Consider the following 16,422-nt stretch of genomic DNA (forward strand, 5'->3'; position numbering starts at 1 on the left):
CTTGATTGTCTGTAGGGGAGAGGTTGTAGGTAGTCAATCAGACTTGTAGGACTCTCCTGGTTTATTGGTGACTCCCCTTCTTTTTGGAGCCTTCTTGCCCTTGATTTTGAACATCTGCATGCCAGAATTTTGCTGGATCTGTGTATTTTGTTTTGTATAAAAAAGATGCTGAGGTAGTTGTAAAACCTTTAACAAACTTGGAAAAAGAAGGCTGGAACAACTGAGTCACCTTTTGAATCAGTTTTCATTTCTCAATACACTTTTAAAGAATCTCAGCAACAGATGGCTTAAAAACAACCTCTCTAAACAAAGAAGAATTCAGCATTTTAGCTTCAAAATCCTCAGGTAAATGTCTAGTAGCAGCTGCTCTGGCAGAGGCATCAGATGAATAATAAGCACACTTCAAGGAGTGTTTGGTCACTTGAGACATTGAAGCAATAAGCGCAGTCAGAGAAGATTTGTGTGGTTATAATGTTCCTCATATTCTCAAATGATAACTGCAAAAAATTTAACACGTGAGCTTGGCAATTAAGAATTCTAAAAATGATTGTAGCAGAAAATAAAACTTATACACTTTATCTGTATTCTTAGGGGTTGCAGGGTGACTGTCAGGCATGTTACAGGCTGTAATAACAAAACACCCTCCAAAGCTGAAAGTACAGGAGGAAAAGAAGAGTGTTTCAAAGACATTAGAATGCAATTACATTCCCATTGAAATGACTGGTTCTTTCTGGATATGGTTTTAGAAAAATAAAATTCTTCTAAGATACTATCAGAAGAAACATTCTCAAAATGTGAATAAGTCATATGTGGAGAGAAAACAGAAGTTGTTCTTCAGAATCATTCCCTGTTCATTATACTGTGATTCTTCCGAAAATAATTCATTTTCTTGTACCCATAAAATCAGAATGAAAGGGGTGAAGTGCCTGAACTACATCCTGAGTTAAGCCCATTAAATCATTCCTGTCTGAAGTAACTGGGACAGAGGAAGATCAAAGTTTAACTTTCTGTTTTTTTTTTAACAGGATTTTCCATAGAAGCAAACCATCGCAAGTCAAACACATCACCAAGGGGACAGGCATCCCAGTCAGACCTGCACCCTCCTCTGAGACTAGCAAGAGGGGTTCTTCCATGCCTACCAAGGACATTCCAACAGCTGTAGACTGACTTATATGGTGGCCTTTTAGGCCTCTTCTTAATGACCAGTTGGGAGCACAGGGTTCTGTATTCACCTACTATTTTGCTTGCATAGAGATTCAGCAAGACCACTGCTCACCTTGGGACTGCTAGAAAATTGGAAGCTTCAAAACAAAGCATTTGGATTGCATTTTGCATGCAGAGAAGTGCATTTAAACTACATTTAAAATTCTGCAGTTCCATTTAAAACCAGTTTTGTGTGCTTCCTTTTCTGTTTGTCCTCTATCTGAAATTAAGTAAGTGAAGGCACTTTATAGTTGTAGTGTCTTATAACATTTTCATGTGGTTTCTATGCCCTGCTTGGGCTCTCATTTCATTGCAATCTCTACCACCTCTGTTCTGAATCTGAAGCTACAGTTATACGTTGATTTGGGTTTTACAGTTATCCATTGTTATTTCTCTGAAATGTTAAATGGATTATCAGCATTGCTTATCTAATTCTTCTTTTAGTCACTTTTCAAACAGTATCCACTGTTATTTTTCTGAGCTCTTAAGAATATCATTAGCATTTCTAATCACAAAAAAAAAAAATCAGCACTGGCTAGTTGTATGAGTTGTAATTAGAGCTTGGGGTAATTAACACCTTGGTATTTTACATTACACAAGCAGTCAGCCATTTTAGTCTTGGAACCAATGGAAGCTTGAAAACGAAGTATTTGGACATCATTTTGCATCCAAGAAAGTGCACTTAAACATTTAAAAGAACTATGCCATACCAAATCAAATCCTGCAAATGTATCTGGGAACTTTCTCGAAAGATTCATGGCCATATTTACTGTTTCCTTGATTATGTAAACATCTGAGAATCTGAAAAAGAAGTAAGGTAAACGAAAATTAAAATTATTTAATTGTCACATTATATACATAATTTGCATACACATATGTTTGCATGTATGAGTGTCTGTGTATATGTGCATGTGTGTTCAGCTACTAATTTCAATTTATATAGGTTATGCAAACTCTAGTGCTTGAGGGAGATACTCCAGAAAGGCAAGTGATACTGGTTCAGAAAAGGGGTACACATACGGACTAGGAATATATGTGTTCATAACAAGGGATTAAATAGATTCCAGTTAGATCACATGAAGTGCAAATGAAATGTACAGTATCTTGTTTGTCTTTTCCCAGTTAGGGGTCGCCACAGCAGAACTCCGGTCTGCTAATGATTGGCAGTCGATTTTTTTTTTATGGTGCCAAGTTGCCAGCCCGACGCCCAACCTTCAGCGAAGGCACGCTCATTCACGCATGTCTTTCAGAGGCCACTCAACCACGGGGAGAACATGCAGACTCCACACAGAAGGCACTCCAGCCGAGAATCAAACAGGAGAACCTCTTGCTGTGAGGCAACAACGCTACCGCTGTACCACCGAAATGTACAGTATCTAAAAAGTAGTAAACTTTTAAAGGGGATAGAATATCTAAGCTTTCTCTTCTCTGCAGATCCTACTTAGTTCTACTCCCAGCAGTTATTGGTACATTCTCAGGAGAATATTTCTCTGGAACTTCAGTGGAATTTATTTTAAGTGATTTTTTTTTTCCCTAATAAACTCACTAAGCCTGCAAATAAACAAGCACAACCATGAGAGATATCATTACTATGTCTCTATATAATGTTAAAAATGTCTCTATAATTGCACAATTGTTGCTGTACATGTTACACTCTTTGCTAGGACAATGTGATATTTTTTATCATTTCTATCTTCTCACAAGACAAATGACCTAAAATATAGAAAAATGGTGGTCGTACATGCTACAATTTAAAACAAAATGTCATACTTTTTACAATCAAATATCAGCACTATTTGATCCAATGACTTTAGTTGGTACCCTGTTAATAATCTGCACAAACAACTCTTTTTTCAGTAACTTTTAACTCAAATGCATTAGAATGCTCTACATCTGTCTAGTTAAAATTGTGCTTTGCTTACTATTTTTCATCATTCCTTGTCAATAGTATGATTTGTACTCTTGCCTCTATGCCTCTGATTGCTCTCATACTTCATTCTATTATCTTCTTACACTTGAAACCATAAAACAGCTCATGTTCACATTTCAACAATCAGATTCATTTGAGAACACTTGTCCTACCTTTTACAAAGTTTTGTAAAAGTGATGCTTTCTAGCACAGGTTGTACAAAAGTGAATGAAAGCAGAAAAAAGCTTCATCTCAGACACCGCTAGTCCATGGGCTTGATTTTCAACTCCACCATATTTTTGGTGCACCTCACAGGTCTCCTTTTTGTCTTTATGACTATTACAATGTATTCTCACTGTTTTTCTCATTTCGTCTTTTTATCTGATACACGTTTTCTTAAGCACATCCATCTCTCCTGTTAATTTATTTAACTCTGTACTTACAAATTCACTTGCACAGTATTTATTGGCAGTTTACACATTGGACCAAAATATTACTACAGTCCTTATCACTTTCAGTGACACATTAGGTTTTATATTCATCTTTGATGTCACAAATGACATGGATTCCACATCAGGTCCTTAGGATCATATTCTGGGGATAGCATGACTCATTAGGTGCCATCTGTTAGATAAGATATAGAAACAGATAATATTTTCAAATAGTTACTAAAAATTGAATATGATGCACTTCTTCAATACCCTTTGTATCAGTAAAGCCTTCACCAAAGTTTGCCAAACAAAAGTTTTAATTTTTCTTCTCTGGGTAAAGTGAGCAGCACCTTGGGGGAGGTTATGAACATTTGATAACACAGGCCCTTCATAGGTTCATAGGTTCATAGGTAGGTACTAGGCTATCGGCCCTAGGGCCCATACATGCCTGGCCAAAAAATGTACCCTGGCTTTCGCCACCCAAGAAAATTATTTTCCTGTGCCCCTGTCGAGCAGAGCCACAGAAGTGATCCCCGGGGTGAATTTCCCATTTCCCATCCAATCATCAAGATTTTTCCTGAGGAGTGCTAATGAGGAGCTCTGTTTGACTTAGATAGGTAGTCTGTTCCAGAGTATGGGAAGTCTCTGGGACAGGAATCTATCCCTCTAGCATGTTCTGTTTATTGTGGTGTTAAGGTTTAGGTCCCTAGAGTGTGTAGCTCGGAGGGATTGGGATTTCTTTAAGTGGAGCATGTCCAACAGCTCTGGGTTTGACATAGCTTTGTATGTTAGGCAGAGATCACCCCTGAGTAGGTGATATGCGATGGAGTAAAGCTGTAGTTGTTTGAGACGGTCTGCATAGGGCATCTGTTTGAGGCCAGTAATCCTCTTTGTGAGGTATTTCTGTGGTCTTTCCAGTTGTTGTAGATGTCTTGTGAGGTACACACCAAAAGGGGCATTGTACTCTATAATGGGTCTAATGAGTGATGAGTAGAGGGGAACAATTACCTCTTTTTTTCTGGATGAGAATCCTTTTGTGATGAGATGAGCCACGTAGAAGGATTTCCTGACCACTGTGGCGATGTGATTATCAAAGAAGAGACTACTGTCCACCTGTGTCCCAAGGTCTCTTATCACATTTTCGGCATTAAGTAGACTACCAGCTATGCGGTAGTTCATGGGTACAGAGTTTTTACCAAAGGGGATGACAATACACTTTTTGGCATTGAGCTTCAGGCCATGGCTTTGACACCAGGTATCTGTCTCAGTGAGGCCCTTTTGTAGTTTGTCCACATCATTTGGAGTTTCGATTATGGCTCCTAGTTTGCAGTCATCTGCAAACTTTGTTAGCCAAAGACATTCCATGTTGGCCTGCACCTCAGAGATGTAGAAAACAAACAGGAGAGGACCCAGGACTGAACTCTGTGGTACTCCACTTGTCACTGGTCTGATGTTGGATTTGGAATCCGCTACTTTCACAGTGTGGGTTCTGTCGATGAGCCAGTTGGCAACCCATCTTGTGACATAGGGATTTATACCTAGTTTAGTGAGCTTATCTATAATTCCAGAGTGGGGGATGGTGTCAAAAGCCTTGGCGAGATCTAGATAAGCTATGTGAACCATTTTACCCTCATCTATGGCTTTGGTGACTGCTTCAAAGAAGTCAATCAGGTTTAGGAGACATGATCTGCCTTTTACAAATCCAAACTGGGTAGGGTCCAGAGTTTGGAGATTACCAATGTTGATGAGTTCCATGATGATACGTTCCATGGCCTTGCAGACCAGGCTCATCAGGCTAATGGGGCGGTAGTTCCCGGAGTCCGTCGTGGCTCCCCCTTTGTGGAGTGGGATAACCGTTGCAGTGCGCCATTCAGTGGGTACAAAGCCTGAGATAAGGCTATGATTGAACATGGTACTTAGGTAGGGTGCCAGTTCATTCTGTAGTTCGTGTAGAACGCAGCCTGGGATATTGTCAGGTCCCATGGATGCTGTGTTCTTGGCTTTGGAGAGTGTGTTTTTTTACCTGTGCAGCTGTGATTATAGGAACTTTGCATTCTTCCGGTATAGAGATGGGCCCCCTAGGGAGTGAGAGGGGGTAAAGTTAGCACTGAACCTATCTGCTAGGATGTTGACAATATCAGTTGGTTCTGTATATTTAGTGCCATTGTGCTGTAACTCAGAGCAGATCTGAGTGTTCCCATTTAGATTCTTGACATAGCTATAGAATGCTTTGTGGTTGTCTTTAGAGTCAGTGGCAATTTTGTTTTTGTAACTAGCTTTGGAGGATTTTATGAGGGATCTCAGCTTCTTACTGAGGTTGACCAGGGAGTTCCTCCAGTCATGGGATTTTACTCTTTTAAATCACATGCCATTTTTTTCTTTCTTAGGGCACTTTTTATTAATAAAGGGAACAAAAAAGCCTTCAGCTTTAACTTGCACATTTTATACTAGCATAACCAAAATTAGCTTCTAATAAATTCAGAATACCCATTTCCAAGCCTTGCTAGTCCCCTTATTTGCACGTCATACCCAGGAAACATACTTTCCTCCAAGCAGATGACGTTTCAGCTTTTCCTTGCCTTATCTAATAGGAGGGAGTGAGTGTAAGTTTTCTTTAGCTACATCCATATGCTGCAGTAGAAGGATGGAGAAACTTGTGTTGTAGCTACCTTCCCATGATGATGTTGTGCATTGCATCTCCCTCTGGTTGTCCTTAAGGTTACTATCTGTCTCCCTTTTTGAAGTGTCAGTGAAGCAATGTTTGCTCCCACCTTGAAGTTTTCAAACTTTTCCCTGCAATGCCAAAGCAGATAACCAGTCAGAAACAGCAGTAGGATTCTAAGGGTAAATAAAGCAGGGTAACTACTGAAGAAGAGGAAGGGAAGTTACCAGTTCCCATGGCAGAAAAAAATTATTTTAAGTTACCTTTTATAGAGGATGAACAGATAAAACCTATACCTATTTTTACAGCAAAACAGGCAGAGCTGGGCAGGAGTAAGAAGATTTGTGTAATCTGTAAGTAAGGGGCACAGGAATTGCTAGTAATTAGCTTGAGCTTGGAACCAAGTTGCTTAGGTTGGCAGTCTAGGGCCAAGCAGTGGATTCCTTCAAAAGGTTAAGACCTGAGAAGAAAGAAGCTTAGTCTATGGTAGGATGTCCCAGAGGTTAACTGTGGAACCTGAGTAGGTGAGGTTTCAGCCAAATGTATTCGCTAATAGATTGCCTATGTCCTGTGGGTCTGAGTAGGTGGGATAATTTACTATTTGCTCTATGCAGTGCTGGGCATTGCTTCTGAGGTTTCTAAAACAGTCAAAAAAGGATTTGTGGTTTTCCTTCATCTGGGTGGCTATACTTACCTCATATTTGACTTTGGTTGATTTGATAAAGGTTCAGAATTCCTTGCTTAGTTTAGCAAGGGTTCTTTGGCTTTTTGAGAGTTAGATTTAGTTTTGTGTGCAATATCTTTTCTTTTTTATTTCATTGTAGAGCTTGTTATATTATTTGGGTTTCACCACAGTTTTTTATTGAATTTGCCATTGCATGTATTTCTGAGGGGGACAGATGCATCTATTCAACTATTTACATGTGCAGAGAATGTAGCAATAAAGGATTCTGCAAATGGAGTTTTCTAGGTTTCCCAGTTTATGGAGGGGATTGCTGAAGTCTCCTAGGAAAATGGTGTATGGTTTAATACACAGAGACTCCACACTGGTTAGGCAGAGGTTATGGGCTGAGGCGGATATAGAAGTGGTCCTGTATTTAGCTACGATGTGATAATGTTTTTTTTTTCATAGTAAGAGAGTCATGGAGGAGCTCAGCATCATTATCTTGTCTAACAAGTGTGGTGATGAAATCTTTTTTTTGTTTACACAGTTTTAGTAAATCAGCCTTCACACAGTCTTTGAATACTGAGATATTGGAGGATGTTTCAGACCTCGGTTCTATGGTGAATGTGACTGACATATGGCTCAATTTGACAATTGATGAGGAGCAGAGCTGCCTGATATTAGTAAGGACCAAGTCCATGATTTTATCACCCCTAGTTGAGATATAAACTAACTGGTCCTGGGGTTGTATTGATGGAAGTCCAGAATTCTCTGTGAATGCATGTTTGAAAATGTATAAGTTTCCCAGTTTATGGATGGGATTATTGAAGTCTCCTAGGAAAATGGTGTTTGGATTAATACACATGGGCTCTATACTGGTTTGGCAGAGGGCATGGGCTGTGGGGGGTATAGAGGGGGTCCTGTATATAGCTATGATGTGATAATGTTTTTTATAGTAAGATGGACATATGGAGGAGCTCAACGTCATTACCTTGTCTATCAAGTGTGATGGTGAAATCTTTTTAAGAATATAGACACCACTGCCTTTGGTGTATTCCTCTAATTTGGTGGGCCTGTATGAATGATAAAAATTGAAGCCTTGCACTGATGGGGTGAATTTATAGGTTTTGTACCAGGTCTGTTGTGACAATGCATAAGCAGTTTTCCAGGGTAATTAGAACTTGCACGGTGTGGATTTTTTTGTTTTTTTAGACTCCTAGTGTAAAGCAGCGATACCTTAATGCTGTCTGGATTGTTTAGTTATGGTGGATGCTTTAAAATACTGACATTGCCTAAAAAAGGCACTATGGGGTTCAACAAGGTTTTGACTAATATAAGAAAGCCTTGAGGGGTGATGTGCAGAACATCCAGGCAAAACAGGACTGTATAATCTCTGTTCCAAGGCTAATAAACATTGTACCCCCTTTGAATGACACTAAAGCTAAGCCAACTATTGAAGTCAACAATCTTTTGCTCAAATTGTGGCATCATTCTTGGTGAAGGTAGATGACTGCTCAAAGATAGGTTAATACTTGCCTCAGACACATATTCTGAGAACTCCATCATGTCTCTCTTCCATATGTGGGCTTGTGGTGTAACTTGAGTGCATGTGTGAGGTGGCAAATCCTATCACAGCAACTAACTGTGACCTTCTCCTTGCACAGCCAGGTGAGTGGTACATCAGTACGTCTCATTATGTGGTCACCTATGACTAGGATATCGGACTGTCAGTAGTATTGCCTTATGGGCTTTTGAACTGAATCAATGTGACTCTTAGGTGTGTGTTTCACAATGGCTTCTGTCTATGCTGTTTGTTTTAAAGTCTGTGTAGAATGATGAGGGTACTTGTTCCTTATATTGCATTAGGAAGCCTTTATGGTTTAGGTAGATTACTTTTAAGACCCTCAGCATATGTAGATCTAGGTGATTGGTCTGTATTGTATGTGATTTTTTTTAGTGTGGTATTGATAACCTGCTTGCCATCTGTAGTGGCTATTTGTGATATTTGTGCCTCCAATAGCACTATATAACTAGACATCTCACTCACTGTGTCAGTTTGCTTGCCATTAGGTAGTTGCCAGCAAGCATTAGATATTTCATAATTACATTGTCTCAGAATGTCCATATACTCCTGTTGGCTCAGAGGCAGATGAGAAGTACAAATCCATGGCTCCAGATGCTTACTAATGTGGCTAAAAAATTGGGGGTAGCATCTAGAAGGTTTGGAATTAATTTACTGGAGCTCTATCTTCTGAAAGCACAATCTAAGTTTCCACACAAGGAGCCTGATGAGGAAGAGTGTTTCGGCTCATAAGTAATGTATTGATTTGACATATACTAAGTGTGGATAAAGAAAACTTGGTTTGAGCGCCACACCAAGTACGTAGCAAAAATAATTTATCTGGCCTGCGTATGAAATTCCCCTTGACATGCGACAATGGTTCACTGCTTAATTCTGTGGTTTATACAGCTACAGCTGGGTGGAGGACTTAACTAAGGATCCTAAGGCAGAACTCAAAAGTGAAAAAGTCTCTGTCAAATATAGCATCGTGCAGTGCTGCACAGAGCATCGCTACCCATTGTTTAAAGCTAAGTGGTAAAAGTGAAATAGCAAGTAAGATCACAGCCTTAAATAGCATTGGTTACATCAGGACACAAACTGCCCAATCTATCAAATAACCACTGCTGCCCTTATCAACTTTACACTTAGACTAGAAAACCAAATGAAAAATGTACTTTAATGTTACGTAATGAATTTACAAAGGAGAAGACTCAGTCTAACAAAATGGAGGCTCTATTAGCTACACAGTTTCTTTACATGTTTGTTAGATAATTGTCCCATCTTGCCAACAGAAGTGATTTTCCAGTGACATTCCATTGTTTTGCTGACTTTTACAACTTTTGTTATATTAAAATACATTTTCACTTGGCTTTCTAGTCCAAGTGTAAACCAAGAAATAACGTAACAGTAGATATTTTACCTAAGCTGTAGTTTAATTCAAAAAGAAGTAATAAAGTCCAAGAACACAGAGAAAAAATACTTAGATTTTTTAAAATGGGATGCAAACAGATGCTTTACAAAACATGACGAGTGTTCAGACATAAAGGCAGCAAGTGTAACTCAACAAACTGTAAAAAGGATATTTAAAATTCAATTAAGTAAGCAATAAAGTACTGAAAACACCAAAAAGATACTAAGTACAGTAATTTGGATCTACTTCCCTTACATATTTTGTGGAAATTAAACTTGAAAAACATCAATCAAACCTTAGTCAGCATGGGTTAATGCTGGGTTAATTAAAGTCTCCCATGAATATTCTATTAGGTTGAATGGTGAGTGTCTCCAGTTCATTCAAGAGGTATAGGCTTCCTGGGTCAGGGAAGGGGATCTATAGCTTGCAAGGATATACTGTAGGAGTTTTTACTTTTTATAAGTTGGACATGGAGAAGCTCAAGTGTGTCATACCCTTTTGACCAGCCTTGTGGTGTGCACATGTTTGATGTAAATTAAGACTCCTCCACCTTAAACCCTACCTCTATAGTAACTGCTCTAAACATGTGGAAAGTGTTATAGTCTTCCACTGCCATGGAGGCTGTGGCCTTAAACCAAGTCTATGTAACTGTACATCTGTCTATAGTCTACAGGATGAGGAGAGCTTGGACAAAGTAGAGTTTCCTGTTTAGACTTTGATATTGAGCAATAACGTCTTTAAATTATTCTAAGTCAGTTTGGCTATTTTGATAGGTTTATCAGGTTGGTACTGCCTAAAAAGGTGCTATGAGGTGAGCAAGGTTTTAGCCAATATTCAAAAACCTAGGGATGGGGATAGGGGACAGGTGCAGGCCATCCCTGGCAAAGCAGTGCGGTCTGTCTACCATATCCTCCCAGGCAGACAAATGTTGTATCCCCTTGGAGTGACACCATATACTAAGCCAATTATATCCTATTGCTATTTTGATATTATCCTTGGAGAAAATAGAATACTGTTCAATTCTAGGCTCATATTGGCCTGTAACACATAGCCTGAGAGCTCTACCATACCTTCCTTCATATTGTCCAAGGAGGTACATCTCATATCATTTACACCCACACGGACTATGTTGGGGTCATAGTGGTACTGTTGGTGCAATGACTTCAGTGCATGTATGATCTGACAGATCCTGGTCCATGATTGGCAGCTGACCATGACTCTATCCTTCTTCAGCCTGCTGAGTCGAACATCATATAATGCTTGTCTTACCCTAACTAAATGCAGTATCATGCTTAGAGTGACAAGAATAGGTTTAACTTCTTGATAAATGATGGCAGTGCAATGTTTCAACAAAGAAGAAAAAGCAGAGAATAGCAATATTTAAAGATACATGCTCTGATATCCAGCTGAACAGATCTCATCAGGTTTCTAAGGGTTATCAACAAACACTTTAAACTACTTCAAATCCAAATGCCACTAAGATGTTTTGCTGTTATCAATAATTTACAGTGACATTTGAAGGACTATATAACTATCTATCTATGTAACATGGAGGATATTCTTGCCTCAAAAGAATACAACACTCACTGATGAATAAAACATTACATAACATAATGTAGACCATCAAGTCAGATTAGCAATGCTACACCTATAGTTGCTGAAATACAGAATAGCTGTAATGTGGTTGGAGCTGTTCAAAGTCTCTAAATGTCAGAAACCAGAGTCTGTCAAGCCTCTAAATGTCTGAAACTCCGATTTTATTTTCCTTTACTAGTTTCTGAAACTTCCAGTTTAAATTTTTGAATTATAATACTTAAAGCATCTTGAGTGTTGAAATCTCCATGGTACTGAATACTGCTGATAAGGACATTCCCTTAGGGTTACCACCTGTCCCACTTTGCGAGGGACAGTCCCTCTTTGGGCAGTTGTGTCTTGCTAAAAAAGTGTAAAAATGGGAATTGTCCTGAGATTTTAGGAATAATTATTTCCTTTATTTTATGCAATAGTTGCATAAACAGTTATTCTGTATCTGAAACACCTAAATGTTATAAGAAACAGAATAAGCAACTAAAATGCTACAAGAATAACCTTTTATTTAGGCAAAAAATGGAAGTTCTGTCCTTTGTACTGGCAGTGGGTATGTTTTTGCCTGCAAAATCTGATGTTTGTACCAAAAATGTCCCACTTTGGGCATTTAAAAAGGTGGCAACCCTACATTCCCTACAGAAAAACATCAGATAACCCAGGTTAGAAAGTACTGAAACTTAATGTGATACAGTCATGCTAACCTATTACATATATTCTTTTTCAGTGTGTTAAAACTACAAGGGACAAGTTATACACAATGAAGTTAACTGGAAGAATCATGAAAACATACAAGATAAATGGGCAGATATATAATCTCTCACCAGACTAGTGAGAAACCTTAAAATACTAGTCTGGATTTAGACAAATCTAATATGGACAAGACTACATCCAATCCATATTTAACTAAGAAAATACTGAAAAGAATATTACTTTTAAATGAATGTTGTCAAAAAGTATTTAAACTACATATAAACAATTGTTAATGTTTATTATGTGTTATATTTGGGAATATATAAATGTTGTCAAATAAAAACAAATACAAGGGCAGTTTATATCTTCCTTCATTCTACATCCAGACTATAAAAAAAAATGCCTGACTCTGCATGTAAAATTACATTCAAAACAGCAAAGTGATTTTCATTTAAGCAACTGAAAAAAGTGTTTGTAGACTACCAGATAACTTATACAAGGTATGTGTTACTCTGTACAATGGAAAACAAAACTAACAGTGTGATCAAAACCATTAACAGACCAACATTTACACACCCTACCACTATTAACAATAATAACTATTTATTTATTTATTAACATTTGTTTACCAGGATAGTCCAACTGGGCACATATAGATACATTCAGTGGAGACCCAGGGAGAAAAGCTCCAGCAACAAGAATAAAGGCAAAACACAATATGTAATAAGTTTGCACAGAAATGGGATTACACAACAAGGATAAAATGTACAGTAATGGAATTAGACATCAAAATTAAATATATACAATACGGATATGCATTATATACAGATTATGACTCTGTATGACACTGTGATTTCATCAGTACATACAGGACATCACGTTAGTTAAAGGTAGCAATTCAGACAAGCAATATGTAAAATAATGCTACTGTGGGAGTAAAGGTAGTAGTGAGAAGAAGGGGAGTGTAGACAGAAAGTGAGAGACAGTTTAGCTGGGACAGGCAAATGGAGGTTAGAGACAGAGAGAGAGAGAGAGAGAGAGAGAGAGAGAGAGAGAGAGAGAGGAAAAGTAGTTATTAGTATAACAGTGGGAAAGTGTTTGTATCTGGAGTAGAGCAAAAGCAAAACCAGAAGCCCAGCAGATGTTGTTTGAGTTGAGATTTAAAGGATTTTATATTGCTGATTTGTCTGTTACAGGTAGCAAATTCCATACTGTAGAGACATAATAGGAGTGCAAGGAATCACCTGCAGTATTGTTAGACTTGGTTATCTGCAGGAAACTCTTGTCAGAGGAATAATGTGCTCGACTTGGGGAGTAAGTCTGAAGTATGTTGACTAGTATGACATTGTTATGGCCTGTAGATTAGCTTATGTGTGATAAGAAGCTGGGCTGGAGATAAGGTATGAGTTAATTCAAAGCAAAATAGTTATGTAAGTGCCAGACAGTGATGGATGAGGATTACTCAGAATGGGAGCAGCATAGAAGAGGGGTAGTAGTAGGAGAGTTGCAGCTATGGGTTTTCTGGCAATGTTGGTCAAGTTAGGCTTTACTTTTTAGAGCACTCCAAGTTTCTGTTGTCTTTTGTAACTTCATATGTTCAATATTGATGACACCTGGAAGTTCTTGTGGGATAGAGACAGCTCCTAAATTCTTTATCCCATGCACAGGTCCCTTCAAATTATCCATGGTATGATCCCAGTTATTCTTATTAGAGACAATATATAATTATCCACCAAGTGATGGGTAAGGCCAGTTTATAACCACATGGGATAGGTTATATTTTGCACAAGAAAAAAAAATGGCTAAGCTTAAAATGGCCTGCAAGGGCAGCTAGCCTAGTATAAACCTATGATACAAGTTTGATGCTGTTATTGTCTGACAAGGTCAAAACAAATAGGATTTTCTGCTCAGATAGATGTTTGGGGTGAATAATATTAATCTGGATTTTTTTTTTTGGATTTAGCAGAGGTTCAGAGATATTGAGCCAGGTTTCTATACAAGTGAGGGATTCCTGACTATCTGCTGTTTTTCCAGGTTACTGCCAAAGTAAATCAATATATAGTAGTTAGCATATTGCACTTTGCTGGTACGCTTGCTGGCTATATGTAGATCACTTATAAATTTAATTAAGACAAAGGGTCCAAGGAATGAGTGAGACTGGGAGAAAGGATGTGAAGGTACTTTTTCATTTTATTTCCTGAGATCAGTTAGACAGGTAACTACTGAACCATGTGAGGGATGAGGATTCAAGATCAAGAGAGGAGCGTTTTCAAAAAAGTTTTGTGTGTGATACTGTGTCAAAGGCTTTTTACAGATCCAAGAAGACTTCACAGATAGAGTTACATATGTTTCTGTGATGGTTTATGGTTGATTTAAAACTGAGTAAGGCAGTAGTGGTCTTGTAGTATGGGAAAATGCCATATTGTGTAAGGAATAGGAGATTAATATCCATGAGGAATTGAAGGAGTTATGATTGTATACATTTTTCCAGAACTTTTGAAAGAGATGATAAGATGACTATGGGTCGATAGTTTGAGAGGCTAGTTGAATTCCCACCTTTATGCAGGGGTAGAATATATGATTGTTTCTCATAATGTGTGTATGTAGCTTTCTTCTATGGTGAAATTTATCTGTATGTAGATTAGGTATGCTGGGGTATTGGCTGCTGTTTAATATATTCTGTGGGTAAGATGCTGGGAGCCAGGGTTGTAGGATTTAACTGAGTTAGTAGATTTTGGATGGAAAAGGTGGGGGCAGGGTTGAAGGAAAAGTCTGACTCGAGATGACTGGCTTCTTGGGTGATTGTCTGTGTTGAAGTTGAGAGTTTGGGGTTTCTTGAGTTGGAGTTCTGGAGGTTTGTATAGTATACCTTCATGTGATTCTTTATTTTGTGTTTATTAAACACCTTTATTAAATCATCACTTTAAACATAGATACACATACATTAATATAAAAGGGAAAACATAATTTACATTTTTTCCATTTACATACATTGCATAAACACTTTCTTTCTTTACAGCAACTCTCATTTAATCCAGCATTACATAAATCACTCAATTCCTGCTTCCCTTAAACTTAACTCCTCCTTCTGAACATTATTATGCATGAATTGTTCCCATAAATTGCATTTATTTCTATGCAATTAGCTCTTTCCCATTTCTAAAGATCCCATTGCCAATCCCTTTATCCGTTTTACAATATTCAATACTTTAAATACAGCTGGTTCAGATTTTTATTATCATTTTGTGTTTTGAGGAATTTTTGAGTTATTTATAGGTTAGAAGGTTTGATTCTGTTCATCATTTGTTTTGTCTGTAAACCAGGATGCTGGGTCATATTTAATCCATTTTTTTCTAAGAACCCAGTTTGTTTAGGGTACTTAGAAGTATTACATAGGGCAACTGAGTCACCTAATGGTAGAATGTATAAGGGTTTCCAGTTGGAAAGTTTAAGGTTATAAATGAATGTGTCTTTATTGAAATTAGAAAGATTTCTTGCTTTGTTTGTAGAGGTATTACATTTATTTGTCACGATTTCTGATAATAAAGGGAAGTAGATGATCATTAACGAGTGGTAACCACTTGATATAATTTTATTTGGAGAACTAGTTAGGGTCCAGTCTAGGATAGAATGCATTTTTGTATTCTTGTTACAACTAGTTGGAGTAGAGATGAGTTGGTTAAGGCCATACAGGTTGATAGAGTTATTTGTTGAGTTACTATTTACTGTTTGGCAATTGATGTTAAAATAATTGTCTCTTGGAGAACGTTTGCAGATAACCAATAGAAGAATTCCTCAGCGGTGTTACTGTTAGTGCCTGGGAGTATGTATATAGCAATTATACAGAAGGTCTTTTGTTGTCTATTTAGCTTGACAGAAGAGATGAGAATTTCAACATTTTAATTGTATAGTGATTAGCAGTAGAAGTAGGGATTTGTATGGTATTTTAAAAGATGACAGCTACACTATCTCCCTTTTTGTGTCCTGTTTGATCTGAGTATGTTATATCCTGGTGGGAAGATTTCATCATTCATTTCTTGTTTTAGCCATGTTTCAGTGGCTAACCTAATGTCAGGGGAATAATGAGCTAATCCTGCACAAAATGTAAGGAGTTTATTACACATACTATATAAGTTAACACTGTAAATGTGTAAGTTAGAGGCTTTAATTTGGTTTAAGGGTCCAGGAGCAGTGAGACCAATAGGGTTTATATTAGCGAACTGTGACAATAAGTTCCAGGGTTTGGGTGGATATCTTCACATAGTTTTAGAAGGAAAGGGGTAACAGTGGTGAGGAATTATATG

The 16,422-nt window shown here is 37.9% G+C and overlaps 1 protein-coding gene across 5 annotated transcripts in view; it reads right to left on the reverse strand.

Moving 5' to 3' along the window:
- Positions 1 to 16,422, reverse strand: part of ADA2 (adenosine deaminase 2) — an 823,901-nt gene that overhangs the window by 361,088 nt on the left and 446,391 nt on the right. For all 5 annotated transcript variants that reach the window (XM_044088185.1, XM_044088184.1, XM_044088186.1 and 2 more), the window contains one exon: positions 1,914 to 2,004. In XM_044088185.1, the coding sequence (XP_043944120.1) occupies positions 1,914 to 2,004 (91 nt within the window). The remainder of the gene's footprint in view (positions 1 to 1,913; positions 2,005 to 16,422) is intronic.

Source organism: Protopterus annectens, chromosome 11.part0 (assembly GCF_019279795.1).
Source record: "Protopterus annectens isolate FY-2018-M chromosome 11.part0, PAN1.0, whole genome shotgun sequence".
Classification (NCBI taxonomy): Eukaryota; Metazoa; Chordata; order Ceratodontiformes; family Protopteridae; genus Protopterus; species Protopterus annectens.